The sequence below is a fragment of the Tursiops truncatus genome, chromosome 7, assembly GCF_011762595.2.
Source record: "Tursiops truncatus isolate mTurTru1 chromosome 7, mTurTru1.mat.Y, whole genome shotgun sequence".
Classification (NCBI taxonomy): Eukaryota; Metazoa; Chordata; class Mammalia; order Artiodactyla; family Delphinidae; genus Tursiops; species Tursiops truncatus.
Window position 1 is genome coordinate 55,078,711 of NC_047040.1, and position 18,196 is coordinate 55,096,906.

The 18,196-nt window shown below is 38.0% G+C and overlaps 1 protein-coding gene across 1 annotated transcript in view; it reads left to right on the forward strand.

The window, feature by feature from the left end:
* Positions 1-18,196, forward strand: part of PDE11A (phosphodiesterase 11A) — a 435,071-nt gene that overhangs the window by 166,254 nt on the left and 250,621 nt on the right. The window contains exon 6 of the mRNA XM_073806952.1: positions 17,233-17,297. Within this exon, the coding sequence (XP_073663053.1) occupies positions 17,233-17,297 (65 nt within the window). The remainder of the gene's footprint in view (positions 1-17,232; positions 17,298-18,196) is intronic.

Consider the following 18,196-nt stretch of genomic DNA (forward strand, 5'->3'; position numbering starts at 1 on the left):
ATTCAGTACACAAATATGACAAAGCAAGCCTTTGAAATTAGATTGGTGGGAAGATTGATGGATTGTCCTACAAATGTTTTGGAAACAAATAGCTGGCAACTTAGGAAGAAAAAATTCAAAAAGCTGGATTCTTACCTCATACTTGTCAAAATATAATTTTCTATAAGGCAAAATTGTAACTTTCATGTAAATATTTAATAAATACATATCAAAGATTATTTTTAATTCATTAATTTATGAGGGAACAAATAAGATGTTAAAACAAGTCCAAAGAGCATTTGAGAAGTTAGGTATTTATAGGCAATGTTAGGATAAAATTTCTCAGAGACAAAACTTTTTAGAAACAAAGCAAGTCCATAAACTGTAATCTTTAAGGTTATCTTTTCCGTAGGATAGAAATTTTTAATCAGAGAAAAAGCTACAAATTAACATGTAACTTTATTAAGTCTGGAGTCTTTAATAAGTAGTAACCAAGGATGGGACTTAGTACATTTCTTAGATTGGGGGTGGCAAATTTTTTTTTGTAAGTTTTCAGATAGTATATTTTTTAGGCTTTGCAAGTCACATGATCTCTGTCGTAGCTACTCATGGTAGCATGAAAGCAGTCTTAGTATGGCTATGTTCCAATAAAACATTAGTTATAAAAATAGGTGTGGGGGGGACTTCCCTGGTGGTCCAGTGGTTAAGGCTCCGTACTCCCAATGCAGGGGGCCTGGGTTTGATCCCTGGTCAGGGAACTAGATCTCACCTTCATGCCGCAACTAAAAGATCCCGCATGCTGCAACAAAGATCGCACTTGGCAACAGAGATCCCACGTGTGACAACTAAGACCTGGTGCAGCCAAATAAATAAATATTAAAAAAAAAAAAAGTAGGTGGTGAGCTATATTTGGCAGCAGGCAGTAGTTTTCAGTTCTCTGCCCTAGATAATTCTTGTGTGGCCTTTACTCTCTTATGACATTGAAAGATGAGCTGCCCCCCTTTTTGCTTTATTTCTGTAAGTCAGTATAAATTTCAGATGGATCAAAGACTTAATGTTTAAAAAAAAGAATGTAAAAATACTGGTGAATATTGTTTTATAGTCATTCTGTGGGTAAAGGCTTTCTAAAACATTCATGCAATTCCTTAGAGAATATAAGCACATTAAAACACTTCTATGATTTTGCAGCCATCAGACTGGTAAAGATTTAAAAGTATTATAACAGTGAGTTTGAGTGTGGTTATGAGAAAATGGACATTATCATTACTGATGATGAGAATTCAAATTGGGGTAACCTTTATGGATATAAGTTTGGTGAAATATATTTCAATTTTAAAAGGGCCTAGCCTTTGCATGCAGCAATTCTTCCTCTTAAAATTTAGCATAACGAAAGAGATGGAGAAGAAAGTAAAATCAGTATATAAGAATGTTTATTGCAGTATTTACAGTAGTGAAACTATAATTCAAATATCAACAGAAGTTTTATATAATGAAATTTTATATGTCCTTTAAAATAATGATGTATATCTATAGGAACAATATCCTTGATATATTTTTAATCAAATAATAAAGGAGAGAAAACAAATATAAAAGGAAGTGATTTTTATCAATATATGGGTACATAAATGAGATCATATTTTCACAACTATTAAATTGATGGAATTTAAATTTTCTCCCTTTGAGTTATGTTTCCTTGTATCTTCTCTGTTAGGCAGAGTCAGGAATTTATCACCTCATGGGAAAAAAGGGCAGGTAGTGGATCTTCCGGTAAGAGAGTGAACTTGAAAGTCGGGTGTCAGGAGAGAGGATCTGCTAAATGGATTTATATTGCCTTTTACCAGTTAAGGGCCAACCTGAAAACAAACAAACAAATAAACAAACAAAAAGGACAGGAAGTAAAACTCCATAATCCACAAAAGAAGAAGCATTCACAACCCTATGCTTACAATCATCACCCCACCCATGCCGCACATAATGCAGGGAGAGCTGCCCAATGCAGTGAAAATTGGGCGGGGTGAAGTAGAAAGCTGAGTGTGGTTGTCTGCATCCAGCTATCTTGGGCAGAGTACAGTGTTCATCAGAACAAGTCGCACATACCTGCTTGGAGCAGTAAGGGCGAGTGCCTGGCCAGGCTCAGGGATGTTTCTTGAGTCCTCCTTGCTGCCATAGAGTGGCAGGAGAGGTGGGGTGGAACAAGAAAACTTTCAGACAAGCCATCTTGGAAACACGGCTGTCAGTATGTCAGGATAATTGACAGTGTGAGTGAAAAGTCACCCTGCAGCTGCTAATATTGGTCAGCTGAAGAGAATTTCATCACACAAAAATATCTATGTCATATGAGACTTCAGAGTAAGCAAGGGAGGCTTCTGCTAGGCAGGGGCTGAAATTGCTGCCAGAGGAGAGTGTTGGTGAGAAAGTACTCAAAGACGATAGACCAAAATTCAAATGCAGTCACCCTAATCCACTCCCCTGAAGTCACCCCTCCTCCATTATTCACTTAAAGATAAGCATAGAACAAAAAGTCCCCAGCATGGGACTAATGCAAAGATACCACAAGAAAAAAGAAGGAAAGGAATGTGAAAACAAAAACCAGATGAAGAACACACCCCAGAAAAATTGCTAACAGTTTTCCATGAAATGAAATTAAAGATAGTGTGATCTCTCAGGGGGGAAAAAAGTGTTCAAAGAAGAGATACAAGACTCAAGGAATAAATGATAAGCAGTATAATAGATAAGAAAACTGAGTTGCAGAGCTTAGAAAGAAATAGAAGAAAAATATATAACCATATAGAACTGAATATTACATTAAAAACATCAAAAAAGAAGAGAAGCACTTCTAAAATACTTTCAGGGGCATGGAGGATAAAATTGGAAATGAAATGGAAAATAATACAGAATAAAAAGACAAGATAGAATGATTAAAATGGAGTCAAAATAAAGGAAGTCCAAAATAAGGATAATTGGTATCTCTGAAGAGAACATGACAAATGAAACAGGAAACAAAGTCAAATTATAACAATAGGACATTTTATTGAAATGAAGGCAAACTTGAATTTACAGACTGAAAGAACATATCATTTCAGGAAAAGTTGATGCTCACTGCTTAGTACTGAAACACATTCAGTGCTAATGAGCTTCAAAGATAATTAAAAAATTCTTTGGGCGTCTAGACAAAATCGAGTCACCTATTGGAGGAAAATTCATTCTGGTGTTAGTCTTCCTGGTAGCACTCTCCAGTTCAAGGAGACAACATAGTGATAGCTACCAAGTCCTCAGGGAAAGAAAATATGACTCTACAATTAAAAATCCAGCAAAATTCATATTCAATTATGTAAGCCACAGATAGACATAGAATTTCATCACACAAAAATATCTATGTCATATGGGACATTTATGCATTTTAAATATGCAAAGGAGAGTGCAGGAAACATAGCTCCAAGAAGCCCTTCCTGAAAAATATGAGAGGTTGAGATCAAGCCAAGCAAGCAATGGAGAAAACATGATAAATAAGAGTAGTATTGAGTATTGAATATAGAGCTAAGGCAAAAAAACAGTAGGCATATGCTTATAGAAGAACACTGTGCCTAGAGACTAGATCCCTTTTACATTGAGTGGTGTCTAGCCTGCTGTTTGTCTGGGGAGAGATGATACCTCATTGCTCAAATGTTCCCTGCGAACACAATCCTGAGAAATGAACCAGACAGAGAGCAGGGCCTTGCGGTCTTGGCATACACAGCCAAGACTTTCCACTTAGCACTATGCCTCTTTCAACAGGTATCTTGATTGCATGGAATATTTTAATTTTAATGTGTCAAACTTATCAATCTTCCCTTTTGATTTGTGACTTACAGTTTTTGTTTTTAAAAATTCTTTATCTACCTCCATGTTATAATGTCATTCTCTTATCTTTTCTTTAATCCATCTGGTTTTTATGGGCTTTTATATCCATCTAGACTTTATTTTGTGTATAGTGTAAAGCTGTATATGTATAACCAATTGTCTCAGAACTATCCCCCCCTCCCCCTTTCTGAATTATATCAAGTCTCCATATATACCTGGGACTGTTTCTGAGCTCATTATTTTGTCCCATTGCTCTGTCTATTTCTAAACCAGTATTACACTTTCTCAATTTCTGTAAGTTTATAATCCTCTTTGATATTTGATAGAAGTCCTCAATGTTGTTGTTCTTTAAAATTGGCTTGCCTATTCTTGACCTGTTGCCCTTCCATATAAATTTTAAGAGCAGCTTATCAAATTCCATGAAAAACTCTGTGTAGATTTTGATTGAAATTGCTTTAACTGATAGATTGATTTGTGGGATTTCTGCAAGTAACAGAATCTACAGGGGAAAATGGCTTAAACAATAAGAACATTTGTATCTTAACATGACAGGAAGGCTGCAGAAGGTAGTTCTGGGGATGTTGCAGCAGCAGATAATGTAATCAATGATCCAGGCTTTGTCCTTTTCCTGTGCGTGTCTCAGTGGTTGGCCTTCACCAGCTGGCTTTCACCCTCATGGTCCAAGAGGCTGGCACAGCTCCAGGCAGCTTGTCATCCTGTAACTGTGTCCCCGAAGAAGAAGGGAAATGTCTTTTTACATATCCTTCTTTTTCTCAGGGAGGAAAGCCTTTTTCAAAAGGGTTTTTTCCTAGCTGACTTTCCTTCCAGACCCATGGTCAAGAACAAGATGTTCAAATCATTTATATTCTCAATATTTTTTTGTTCTTTATCTATCATTCTCTGATAGACGTGTGTTCAGATCTTCAGTGTAACTGATTTATCACTATTTTCTTGTCCAATTCTGTAGGTTGTTGACTTAGTTGTCTGTATTAATCCTAATTGTTTATGTGTTTTTGAATTTGGGATTGGAGCTCATTTTAGTGGGAGGGTGTTTTATTTGTTTGTGCCATTGTTTTTTTCATTCTCTCTTGTACTGTTCCCTCCCTGTCTAATAGTTTGCACAACTCCTTTGTCCCTAGTCAGGAACCAGGTCTTATATTGATGGCTTGGGTCTCCTGCTGTGTGGTAATATTACACTATACCAGAAGCAGCTTGGTTCAGTTTCTGGGGGTGAAGCTAGGCCACCTGTCTCAAGGGAATGCTTTTAGTCCCCAAACTGAAAGTAGAAGCTGAAATCCCAACCATTGCTCCTTGCCTGTTTCTGGACTTGGAGCACAGTAGGTCTAAGTCTTCAGGCTCATGCCTTTAGAGATCTTATTTTTTCTCTCCCCTCTGCTCCCCTCCCCTTATCTTTTCTCTGCCTTTAAACCTCTATATGTCTTTCTGGTTTTTTCTTTCTGTAGTTTATCGATCTTTGTTCTGTTTTTGGAAGAGAGCAGAAGAATCAAAGCATGAACTTATAGCACCATCTTTATTGGCATTCCATACACTACTTTTTACACTCAGGAAAAAAAGTATCATTTCAGGAAAAAAATCTGCTCAGTTTCCTCTGAAAATAGCTTTTGCTTTTCTCTATTTTATTAGAATCATTCCTGGAAACAAAAACTTCTGGTTTTTGTGTGTGTGTGATTTGTATATTTTTAAAAGCTGGTTATTGCAGATGTATGGTATTTCATGGCCTCTCTACATTTGAGGGAAAGAGGGAGAAAAAAGCATTTAAATCTAATTGTAGAAGCTTTGATTCACCAAGATTTTAACTCAGTGTTAAGACTGCATTCATGGTCTTTAAACTGGGCAGTCAGGTGTAAACTGATCAGTTTACTCTGTTGATGCCAAAAATAGAAATGAGAAATGCCTTCCTAGCCCTCTCTCCTGCCAAAATTAATGTTTTACCCTCTTTTGCTTTTCTTTAGTGTTTCAGTCAATCAGTTTTTTTTAACACCTTTATTGGAGTATAATTGCTTTACAATGTTGTGTTAGTTTCTGCTGTATAACAAAGTGAATCAGCTATACATATACATATATCCCCATATCCCCTCCCTCTTGCATCCCCCTCCCACCCTCCCTATCCCACCCCTCTAGGTGGTCACAAAGCACCGAGCTGATCTCCCTGTGCTATGCAGCTGCTTCCCACTAGCTATCTATTTTACATTTGGTAGTGTATATATGTCAATGCTACTCTCTCACTTTGTCTCAGCTTCCCCTTCCCCTTCCCCGTGTCCTCAAGTCCATTCTCTATGTCTGCGTCTTTATTCTTGTCCTGCCCCTAGGTTCATCAGAACCTTTTTTTTTTTTTTTTAGATTCCATATATATGTGTTAGCCTACGGTATTTGTTTTTCTCATTCTGTCAGTCAATCAATTTTAAGTGACTTTGTCAATGGTATTTTCCACTAGACTGAAAAAATAAAAAGATTGTTCCATAGCTAGCTGCTGTCAACATTAGGAACTACTTAGTCCTTTGAACTGAATATTCCCTGCTTAATGTTATTCCATTCCATGAACCTGTCTAAGCAATTCCTATCAATTCTCTTAGCTCTTTTCTAGCTCCTATACTTACTATTATCTCTGTTTCTCTTTGCACTTAGTCGAGGAAAGCGAGAATGAAGACATTTTAATCTTCTGTCCTGAGGCGCTGTCTCAGCACTGGTGTTTACACGTGTTCTTCTTTCATGGATTATCCTGATGGCTGGCAGCTATTTTGTTGTTCAGAGCTCCATGAAGTACTTTATAGCTGAGCTTATCAATATGAGACTGGTTTCTGGAGTTTATTTTCTAAACCATGAAGCACAAGCTCCACTTGTTTTCTAATGTGTTCCTTAACTTCTTGGTTCTTATGTGAATACACATACAATTTAGCCATTGAACTAGATGATCTTCCTGAACCCAGCACTTGAAAGGAAGAGATGGAGATAGTAATTGTCATCTGATTGTTCTGAAACAGCCACTATCCTAAGTGGATGGTAAAAATTGCTTCAGGCTTTCCTTTCTACTTCACTTTCTCTTCCTTTTCCCCATCCTACTTTCTTTAATTTTCCTTATCCCTGTTAGGAAACCAACTTAAATTCTATTTGATTTTTATTCCAAGTGCTTTTTCCAGAGTGCAGAATAGAAGGTATCTAAAAGAATTCCAAGAATTACCCAAACATTGTTATGTATATGTATGTATATACATATGTATGTACTCACATCATTAATCATTAATATATCATATTATGTATTTGTATATATTGACTCACTTTATTAGTAATTATATGTCAGTATATTAACTCACATCATTAATCATTTATATATGTTAAATATACGTATATAGGTATGTGAATATATGTGTGTGTATGTATATGTGTATATGTCTCCAACTTGTGAACTTTAGTCCCCACTGTCCATCTCCGCCGCATCCTGTCACTTCTGAGGTTTCCTATTTCAGTTAATGGGTAACTCAAGCTAAAAACCACAGAGTAATCTCTGAGTGTTTCTTACCATTTACATTCAATTGTTTGTAAGGTCTGTTGCCTCTACGCTGAAACATCATTTCTAGCCCCTCCCTCCCACCCGTTCTACCGCTTTCTTTACTCTGACTTTACTAGTCTCTAGCTTGGAAATTTTCCTCTTCACTCATTTCTTTACTTGCAGACAGGGCACTCTTCCTTTTCATCAGTTCTTAATACTACTTCTAGTTATCTTTCTAAAACATGCATCTGCCCGTCTCATGCTTCAAAATATTTTATTATCTGTTGCCTACACAGTAAAATTCAAACTGCCCAACATTCAAGGTCCATCACCTGTGCTCCCAACTTAACTTTTAGCTTTCCTTTCTGGTCCTCAGGCTCGCTCTATCCCATTCTTCCTCTATCACCTCTCCTCCCCATGGTCAGCCTATGCATCTGTTGCCTCTGTATCTTTGCATATATAATTCCTGTGAAAGACAAAAGGCACCAGGCAATTAAGGAGATGATTTCATCTGGGCTATTGCAATAGGAAGAACATTCATTTATGAGGAACATTTCAAAGAAAGGAAAGGGTGCCTGGGGTCCTACAGAAGCATGTAGACAGAGGAGTTGACTGCATCATTTGTGCATCCCAGAGGAGTCATGAGGACAAAGGTCTTATTTTGGAATGTTCTAGGGCAGGGTGTTTCTTTGAGGTTAGCCAAATCTGGAAGACAAAGCAGTAGGGGTATTTCTTCATCATTATACCATTTTTGGGGGAGCAGGGCTCAGGTAAAGTTCAACATTGTCACCTCTGTACTGACTATTCTTTACAAATCCCAATTCCCCCATCTCATGCTGGTTTTTCTTTCTTCAGCTAAGTGCCTTTGAAGGCTGATTTCTATGTACTGCGCCACTTGGGCTTTCTTGTCCTCTGGCTTTCAGTTGCGTTTGACAAATGGGAGGAAGCAGCAGAAGATTTAAGAGCTGAAGGAGAGAGCTACTGGGAGTAGTTATTCCCCTGTTCTTTCTCTGTCAGTTGTAGAGGTGGCTGAATTCTTCCAAGGCCCCTCTCCATGGCCCCGGGGCACCAATAACATTATCCCCTCCCTTCCTCCATCTCTCCTTCTCTCCCTCACTCTCTCCTGTGTCCCCTCAGACCTAGGGGTGTTAATGACTTTCCAAATGTCTACTCCCTGGGTACCTCACCATTCCTTACTGGTTTCTTTTCATCTTGCCCATGCTTCTGTACCTAGTCCCTTTGTTGAATTACTTTCAGTTAAACCATTTTGGAGTGTTCTTTCTGTTTTCTGGCAAAACCTTAACTGATTTAGTCCCTCAACCTGGAAACCTTTCCCCACTTTTCAGCCTAGAGCATGCCTGCTCCCCCTTTAGGACAGAGTTCACATGAAAACTTCTTCAGCACTCTCCTCTGTGTGCTTGTAGAATTTTGACCATATGTTGTGGTGAGCTTATACCTTTGTGAACAGTTTCTCCCTCCATACTGTGTTGTGAGTACAAGGAGAGGATGTGATTTATGCCTCTTGTTATTTCCAGACCCTGTCACGGTGCCTTGTACCCTAAGTATTTGGAAAATGTTGATTGAGTGAATAAATGACTAGAGTAAATTACTCATCGGTGTAAGAGAGGAATTAATCAAGAAGGATGGCAGTGAATGGCCATTTAATTCAGTCTTTTGCCCTATATATTAGTCCTCTTATGGAAAAATAGGAATTAAGAAAACTCAAACCCAAAAAATGGTGATTACTTGTTAGATCATTCCTATTTTCTTCTTGGTAGCAGGAATATCTATTTGAGCATAGTTTTTGTTTTTTTAGTTGTATTTAAATTAAAAAAACAGAGAGCAACCAGACCAGCTAGTGCTTGATAAATATTCAAATCAAAAAGACTTCTGCCCATGGAGCTTTTCCAAAGAACAGTCAGAGATGCTTGGGGATATTTTGTTTACTTCCCTGTGGCGTGTGTACCGCCTTCCCCAGGGTGTAATGCCCAGGGCTGATCAACAGCCAGAGGAGCTTGGAATCATTTGTTCAGTTTCATTGACCTATAAACCACTTCCGATATTTCTCGTATAAGATTCTCTTTTTACTTAGTGTATGTGTGTGTATTTATTTATTTAATCTATGTTCATTTAGTGCATCTATAATAAAAATCAGAATTAGAGAATAAATTTTAAAAAATTAATGAAACTAAGAACCATTCAATTTGTCCAAGTCAAGAATAAAACATGAACTTTATTCTCATTTACTTATGCTTTCATCTATTTTTTATTGGTCATAATCTCCGCAGTGACACTATATATATCCCATTAAATTGCATCAAAAAATTTTAGCTGTTTCATTTTTTAACCCAGGTGTCTGACTATAAATAATTTTCCACTGGATGCATTATATTTTTAATAAATTCCTTTTAAAAATATAAATTGTTTGAGGCATGGCTGCCTAGAGTTTTGCTTTTCAAACAAAGATATTTTTGAGAGTGCAAGGAGGTACTTTTAATAATTATTGCATGACAACAGGCTTTATTAGGCTGGGATGGTCCCGTGACAAGTGGGACATATGCATGTCCTCAGATATACCCCCCATCACTCACCCTGGTGCCTAAAATTTCTGTCATTACAGTGTTGTTTTAGAATCTCCTTTCTGAACTATAGATAAATTACATGGGAACACGAATACTTTAATCTATCATTAGCCATTAACGATTTAGCAGAAAATAGCTAGTTGACTTGGTTCAGAGATCTCTGTGGACCAGAAGTTAGCAAATTTTTTCTGCAAAGAGCCACCTAGTAAATATTTTAGGTCTTGTGGCCCATAGGGTCTCTATTACAACTACTCAACTCTACTGTCATAGCGAATAGCAGCCATAGGTAATATTTAAATGAATGAGTGGGCTCTGTTAAAATAAAACTTTATTTATAAAAACAGATGGGGGGAAAAATTGAGCTTACAGAGTTTTTTTGCCCAACCCCACTCTGGAGGCATGGGAGGCAAGCAGATAGTTTACATCTCCAGAACTGTAATACTTCTTTGCTGTTCCTTGCTGTCCTCAAGGACCAAGGCCCATGTGTATGTCGCCTTAAGGGCTCAATATTCTGGTGACTTTGAGGGTTCATTTGCTTGTGAGCCTAATCTCAGATTGCCCTAAGTTCAGAGAACTTAGGGGGATTCCACCAGCAACCTTGCGTTCTTGAATATATGATTTAGGCTAGAATTTCTGTGACAATCTTAGATTTATTCTAGAATGTTTTTGAAGCCCTTCATAGTCTGATGGCTTGGAACCAGGCTAACTTTATGCACCTTATGGAGCCAAGGCTAGTGTTTTGCCACTTCGTTGATCTTATCTGGCTTACAGTCAGCAGTGTGTTTGTCTTCACAGTTTCATTGCTCTGCTTATATTTTGTCACTCTCTTGATGGGACTCAAGCTTGCTTCTCTTTTATTCTTACATTGTTTGCTATCAGCTGTAGATCCTTAAATGTTGTATTTCTCTTACCCACCATTCCAGATTCCTTTCCCATGCCTCTGAAAAATACTCTTTTACACAAATTAATGGCCCATAATAGCTTTGTTCAACTGTAATTAGTTGTACATAAGCAAATTTATGTGATTTCATGTGTAAAAGTATTTTTATATACTTCATACATTTTTCAAGTATGTAAGTACTTCATCCCCTTTTTGTTTACACTTTTACTCAATTAATCGCCGAAAGCATTTAAGGCACCCTTCAGCAAAAATACAAAAATTCATAGTGAACAAATATTTTCTGAGTGCTTATTGTATTCCAGACACATAGCAGAATGAAAGGCAAACTTTCAAATTAAAAGGAAGAAAGAGAAAGTAGATGTTGTAAGTGAAACAAAATCAAACAACAAACTCAAAACCAAATTGTGGTGCAAAAAATGATACAACTTTGAACCTAAGGCTTTTCTCTGAGCTTCTCAACAGCCAAGGTAAAAGAAAAAAATGAATAGGCTTTTATAATTCCTTTGGTTTAGTAAAAGGAACACATCAACAGATTAAGAAAGTTTTTCTGACCATTAAGTTAAAAAATTTTTCTTCTCTAAAATACTAATTCTTTAAAAGTTGGAGACTATATTTACTATTTCTTTTCTATCTCTCTATGCTATCCAGTACTTAATACACATTGGATGATCAGTATGTATCCAAAGACAAGGCAACATTAGTATTGTCCTCATTTTTCTTCTAAAGACACGGGAACCTAAGAATTATACAAGGTATGAAATTAGGAAACATAGTCTATAATACTGTCCTCACTTCTGATACCAAGTACAAGTTCAAGAGTTCCCAAGACCACTCTCAAACTCAATATTTTGCTAGAAGGGTTCACAGAATTCACTGAAAGCGGTTATATACACGGTCATGGTTTATTATGGGAAGAGATACAAATTAAAGTAAGCCAAGGGAGAGATCAGTCCAGGAAGGTTCCGAAAGTGGTGCTTCCAATTGTCCTCTCTCCATGGAGTCATGGAGAGCATTAACTTCTCCCAGCAGTGATGCACACATCACTGTGTGTGCATGAAGTATTCAATATGCATGAAGTATTGCCAGCCAGGGAAGGTCACCTGAGCCTTGGCATCCAGGGTCTTTGTTGGGGCTTGATCACTAAAACCTATTTGGCCACCCTCATAGCTGCCCTCAGTCTCCCTGCCCTCCAGAGGTCAACTGATACCATGTGACCCAAAGGCTCCACCCTAAATCACATTGTTGGTGTGGCTCAAAGCCACCACTTTAAGTTACATTGTTACTATCTGGCTGGCCCAAGGCACCCAGGTAAACAAAGACATTTTTACCCAGGCTGGACATTCCAAGGGCTTAGAGGTTACCTCTCAGGAGACAAAGGCAAAGGCCAGACCTTTCTTTGGGTGAGCTTACTTCTTCCTACACACAAGGTCAACATTGTGGTTCAAGAATCTAGTATCTGACTTTGATCAGGGCACCATGGGCTGGTTTACTGGGGAACACAACTAGTACTTTCCATATGGAGTGCTAAAGTTGAAAGATGCATAATCCTTGACTTTCCCTTTACTCATTAAAAAGGAATTTAGAAACTAAAACCAAAAAATAAAATAAAACAAAATATTTGACCCTGTTTTTCTTTTCAGCATGTGATTTATGTTAGAATAAAAAGTTAAAACATTTTAGAAAAAAGAATTTCTTCCTTTTGTTAGTTTTAACAAGTCCTCTCTTACATTTCAAGGGTTCAAACATTCTGACATTTCACTGAGGTACTTGTTGATCTTATCCGTTTTCTTTGTGATTCTAGAGCTGTAAGTTATATAGCTTTAAGATTTCAGGATTTTCTGTTCCATTTCTTCTATCACTCAGAGGGTTTCTTTTTTTAATTCTTAGAAGATCTTTATTCTTTTTTAATCTCTAGACATTTTTCAGGTTTATTTCTTAAGGTGTGGAGAGCAGAAGTTCACTTTTTATGCCAGGGAGCACTAATTTTGATGAGCCAGGACAAATTAAGCTCCCTACCATAAAGTAAGCTCCATGCATGCAGGGTTTTTTTTTTTCTTTTACTGTGTAGCCCCAGTGCCTATTGCACTACTTGACACATACAGACACTCAGTACATATCTGTTGTGTCAAACAACAGTTTTCAAAAAGTTAAAAACCTAACCCTTGCACAAATCTAAAACAAGCAAGTATCAGAGATGTAGTTAACACATTAATGAGAGAAGCCAGCAAGGTAGTAGTCCGTTCTGAAACAGATACCAGATGAATGCAGGCACAAGATTGCTAGGTTAGCGTTTAAAAATGCTTACCGGGCTTCCCTGGTGGTGCAGTGGTTGAAAGTCCGCCTGCCGATGCAGGGGACATGGGTTCGTGCCCCGGTCCGGGAAGATCCCACATGCTGCGGAGCGGCTGGGCCCGTGAGCCATGGCCACTGAGCCTGTGCGTCCGGAGCCTGTGCTCCGCAACGGGAGAGGCCACAACAGTGAGAGGCCTGTGTACCGCAAAAAAAAAAAAAAAAAAATGCTTACCATCATCCAGGACAATAAAATTGTAATTATGGGCTTATCTTTTCTACTGCACAGAAGCCATTCGCATTTCTGCTTGGATAAAATTCATTTGCATTGCTATAGGACAAAAATCATTTTTGTAATGTCAAACTGTTCTTTGTTGCCCCAGTGGCTTCCTGAGTGACAGCACTTGCCCTGCTTGTTTTGAACTTCTACTTAGTTATTGCCCACTTCTGGGTACCCATCGTCAACATAATGTACGCAAGCCACAAGCCTCATGATGACTTCCTCATTTTACCCCTTGTCTCCTTTCCATGTAGACCCAGTCACATTCAAATTACCCAAGGGGAATGCTTCCTGAGTGCCACAAGTTACCCTACCTATGACCCTCTATAAAGGCACTTACCCGTGGGTCCTTGCTCTGCTGTCTGCCTGCCTGCAGTAACCAAACTTTGAGCTTTGGGTGACTTTCTGTGGTCCTTTGGGCATACTGTCCCCCCCTCTCTAGGGCCTGTGAATATAATAAACCCTTTAATTTCACATGCGTTTCTGAGTGTAATCTCTCATGGCGTTTCTGAGTGTAATCTCTGCGGCCGTGTTAGAGTGATCCTCAAAAACACCGCCAAGGGGGCTTACTCCCCCTTTTACCACCCAATGGATATCAGTTTTTCAGAAATTAACATATGTCCTTTCAGAGTTGTAAAGTATTCTAATCAGCAGTGAAAATTAAGCCAAATAAAGTATTCTTAGTAATATTGGAGAGTTTAATTTCATCTATCAAGTCTGGAAATTAAAAGACATATCCTTCTTGATTTCCAAATGCAAAAACAATTATTAGTTGATTGGTAACTTGATTTACTATATATCAAGCCAAGTGTTTTACTTCAAGTTACTTTTAGTCTATGTTTATTCAGATTCAGGTATATAGTAGGTACTCAATAAATATTCATAGAATTAATAAATAAAGGCAGAATTTATCTAAGTATTCTGGCTCTGAAGGAGTCATGTCCAAATAATTTTCTCTGTCAATGCTACTTGCTCATGTTTATGAAAGCAGTGAGTAGTGGGGAAATTAGAAGCTGTGGAATCAGACCGACATGGTTCAAATCCCAATTCTGTTAACATATTGGTTATATGGTTTCCAGGAAACCACTTAACCCCTCTAAGCTTTCATTTTCTTTCAGGAAAATGGGGATAATAATACCTACCTTGCTAGGACGTTGTAAGCATCGATACGTACATAAAGGATTGGTCATAATGTATGCAAAATGCCTCATACAGATTTGCAGTAAAATGGTAGGATATGGTTGTCTTAGTCAGTTTGAGCTGCTATTGCAAATTATCATAGACTGGGTGGCTTAAATAACAAACATGTATTTCTCCCAGTTCTGGAGGCTGGGAAAGGGAAATCCAAGATCAAGACACTGGCAGATCCAGTGTTTGGTGTGGCCACCCTTCCTGGTTTGTAGATGGCCATGTTCTCGTTGTATCCTCATGTAGCAGAGAAGAGAAGAAGAAGCAAGCTCTCTCTGTCTCTGTTAAAAGTACTAATCCCCTTATGAGGCTGCACCCTCACAACCTAATAACCTCTCAAAGGCCCCATCTCCAAATACCATCACATTGAGGATTAGGGTTTCAACATATGAATTTTGGGGGGGACACAAACATTCAGTTCATAGCAACAGCCTAAAACATGATTAAAAAGTAGAAGAATTTACTGTCATCTAACAAAATAATGGAAAGAAATCACAGATGATGAGAGATCAAAGTAGAGATATGACTTTCTCTTTTAAAATCTGTAACAGTTTCCTATTCTGCAAGCATAAATGAAATGCTTCTTTTTATTATCCTGTTATTGTTTTAACTTTAAGAGTTATTTAGGGTATGGTTTGAGGAATTTATTATTTGGTGATAGCAAATAGTCTGTTTGTGGCTTGTTGGCCTTGTGAGACCCCAAGAATATTGCAGCTAGATCAAGATTTCGGTGTTCTAAGTGATTGGTTTCTGTTTAAGCCCTCAATTAAGATAAGTGTTCTAGTTAATTTTGCTGTGTAACAAATAAGCCCAACATTGAGAGGCTTAAACCAACCATGTTGGTTTAAACTGATCTTGTGGATCAGGAATTTGAAGAGGGAATAGCCAGGATGGTTTACCTCTTTCCAGGATATCTGGAACCACTGTTGGAGATCAGGGGTGACTTAATGGCTGGGAACTAGAATCATCTGAAGGTCTGTTTGCTTTTATGTCTGGCACCTGGGCTGGGAGGGCTTAAAGACTGGAGCTGCTGACCAGAGCATCTACACGTGACTCCTCTGTATGGTTGGCTACCTTTCAGCATAGTGTCCTCAGGGTAGTTGGACTTATGACATGGTGGCTCAGGGCTCCAGGCACAAGTATTCCAGTCAGATGAGGCAGAAGCTGCATTGCCTTTTATGACAACTTCAGAAGGCACATAGCCTCTCTTCTATATATTCTATTTGTTGTAGTGCTCTAGAGCCCACCTAGATTCACGGGGAGGAAACATAGACCCTACAACTTGGTAGGAAGGTGGCAGGGTCATATTGTAGAGAAGAATGTGGGATAGGAGATATTGCTGTGGCCATCTCTGGAAAATAAAATTTGCCACAATGAGTAATTTTGTAGAGGCTTATTTCACATTAGAATATGAAATGAAATATGTCCTATAGTTGTCAAGGGTATTTCCTTTTAGTTGAGCTATTGTCACTGCCCTGCTAGTCACACACAGTTTTCTTTGTGATGGGCTTTTATCTTTTTCTTAATGTTGCATTTTTTTTAGTATGGGTTCATTACCTCACTGATAGAGCTGTTTTAATATTTAATCTATTCCCAGTTCCCAAGTCATTTTCTCAAGTGCCCATCAATTCCTTATAAGTGGTTAATTTAAACGGCCTTTGAAGCATGACTGCATCTGGCTAAGGCAAATCTAAATGTCAACCTTGGAAGCATCCAGTGACATTCAGATGACTCCTTTCAGTATAGGGCCTCCTTTTTCTATCATGTGTTATATCTTGTCTAAAGAGGACCAGAAACGGTGCCTTTCCCACTCAATATTTTTAGCATTGTTGAAAAAACTGACACTCTAGAGTCATGCAGACTTGCTTTAATCCCAGAGGCCCCATTTAGTTGTGCGAAACAGTGTAAGTTTCTTAAAAGTTATGGGTTGGTTTCCTCATCTATACACTGAAGATAAAAATCCCCACTTCAAAGAGTTGTAATAGGGAAATTAAATAGTCAAAGAAGCTTCTGATGTAGGGCCTGGTTTATAGTAAGAACTCAACAGTAGCTAATGATAAGAAAAACTGTCTTTGCATTTTCTGTGCCTATAAATTACCTTTCAGCATAATAGGTCTTGATCAGGATTTTGAACTGATTGTGCCAGTTTCACTGGACAGGTAAGTGTCCACACTAGGGATGATCTTAAGTGTCTTCCTCTTCGTTACCCTTTGCAGGTGACAGAAAAACATTCACCTGAGGACAGTGATAAGCCAGGGAAGGTAATTTCAGGAACCTGGGGTTGATGGAGGGCAACCTTTTGAAAGATGTTTTGTCTCTACCAGGTTCTCCATGGATGGTGACTGGGTTGTTAAAAGGGCAGTAAAAAAGTTTTCAAATGAGATGTCCCTTTGCCTGACCACCACAGGATTCTTACACCTTATTGTAAAAATATATACATATTTAGAAATGTATTAAAACTTGGGCAATATGTGCCATGTAAGAAATAAAGTACAAAATGTAGGATAAAATTTTCTCATATCCCTCGGGATTTTTCCACTTAAAATCTCTCTTTAATGTCCAATTATTGTAATAGTCATTATAAAGATGAAAAATGTTTACTGGAATATTTTAAACTGTGAGAAAGCTTTAACTGACTTGGATCTGTTGTCTTTCTGTGTGGCAGGTGGTGAAGTTTACCAAATCCTTTGAATTGCTGTCCCCAAAGTGCAGTGCCGATGCTGAGAACAGGTAGGGCTTATGACTTTCAGTTTTGTCTCTAATCCTCATCTTCGATCCGTGGTGTTGGCAGCATTGCATAATTTCTGAGGATAAGAGTTTTTCTTTCTTTAGATCAGCAAGTGTAGCCAAATATCATCACTCTTCTATATTTCAGGGCTTAAATTAAAACTATACATAAAAATACATGTATATACATCTAAAACTGCTAATGAATAAAGTAGATTTTTAGATATTCCATAACTGCATAGATAACCTTTTTTTTTTTTTTTTTTTTTTTTTTGGCTTTATTCTGGTCCCTCGTTTGTCTTCTTCCCTTTTGTTTGCTTGTGTTTGACCAATACCCCTTGGTGAAAAGACTAAGAGTTTCTGGTAATTCACTTTTTGTCCCTATTGGTATCTTTGAAGCTGTAGCAGGGTGAAAATTAGGGTTGGGGACAATCAGTGAATTTCTTTTAGTTTGCACTACCCTGAATAATAGTTTAGCTACCACAAAAATAGATCCTCTTTACTCTGGTCACCTCTAGAAGAAGGGCTAAAAAAATAGTGAAATTGACCAAAATGCAGAAATATGGAGAAGGACAAGTAAAGCATGATGATGATAATGATGACAATATCAATGATGGTAATACCAGCTAGATAAGCAGCTTCCATTTATCTGAGTACCTGCTGAGTGTGCCAAGTACTATTCTAAATGCTTTATATGCATTGAATCCCCCCAGATAACCTGATGAAGTAGGCATCATTACCCATGCGTGACAGAGGAGAAAGCCAAGGTTCAGTGAGTTTAAGTAACTTGTTCAAGGCCCTGCAGCCAGTAAATGGTGGCCACATCTCAGGACAAGATCACCTGCATAAAACCCTCCCAATCTCTGAATTTTGATCCCATTGCCACACATAATTTACAGTCT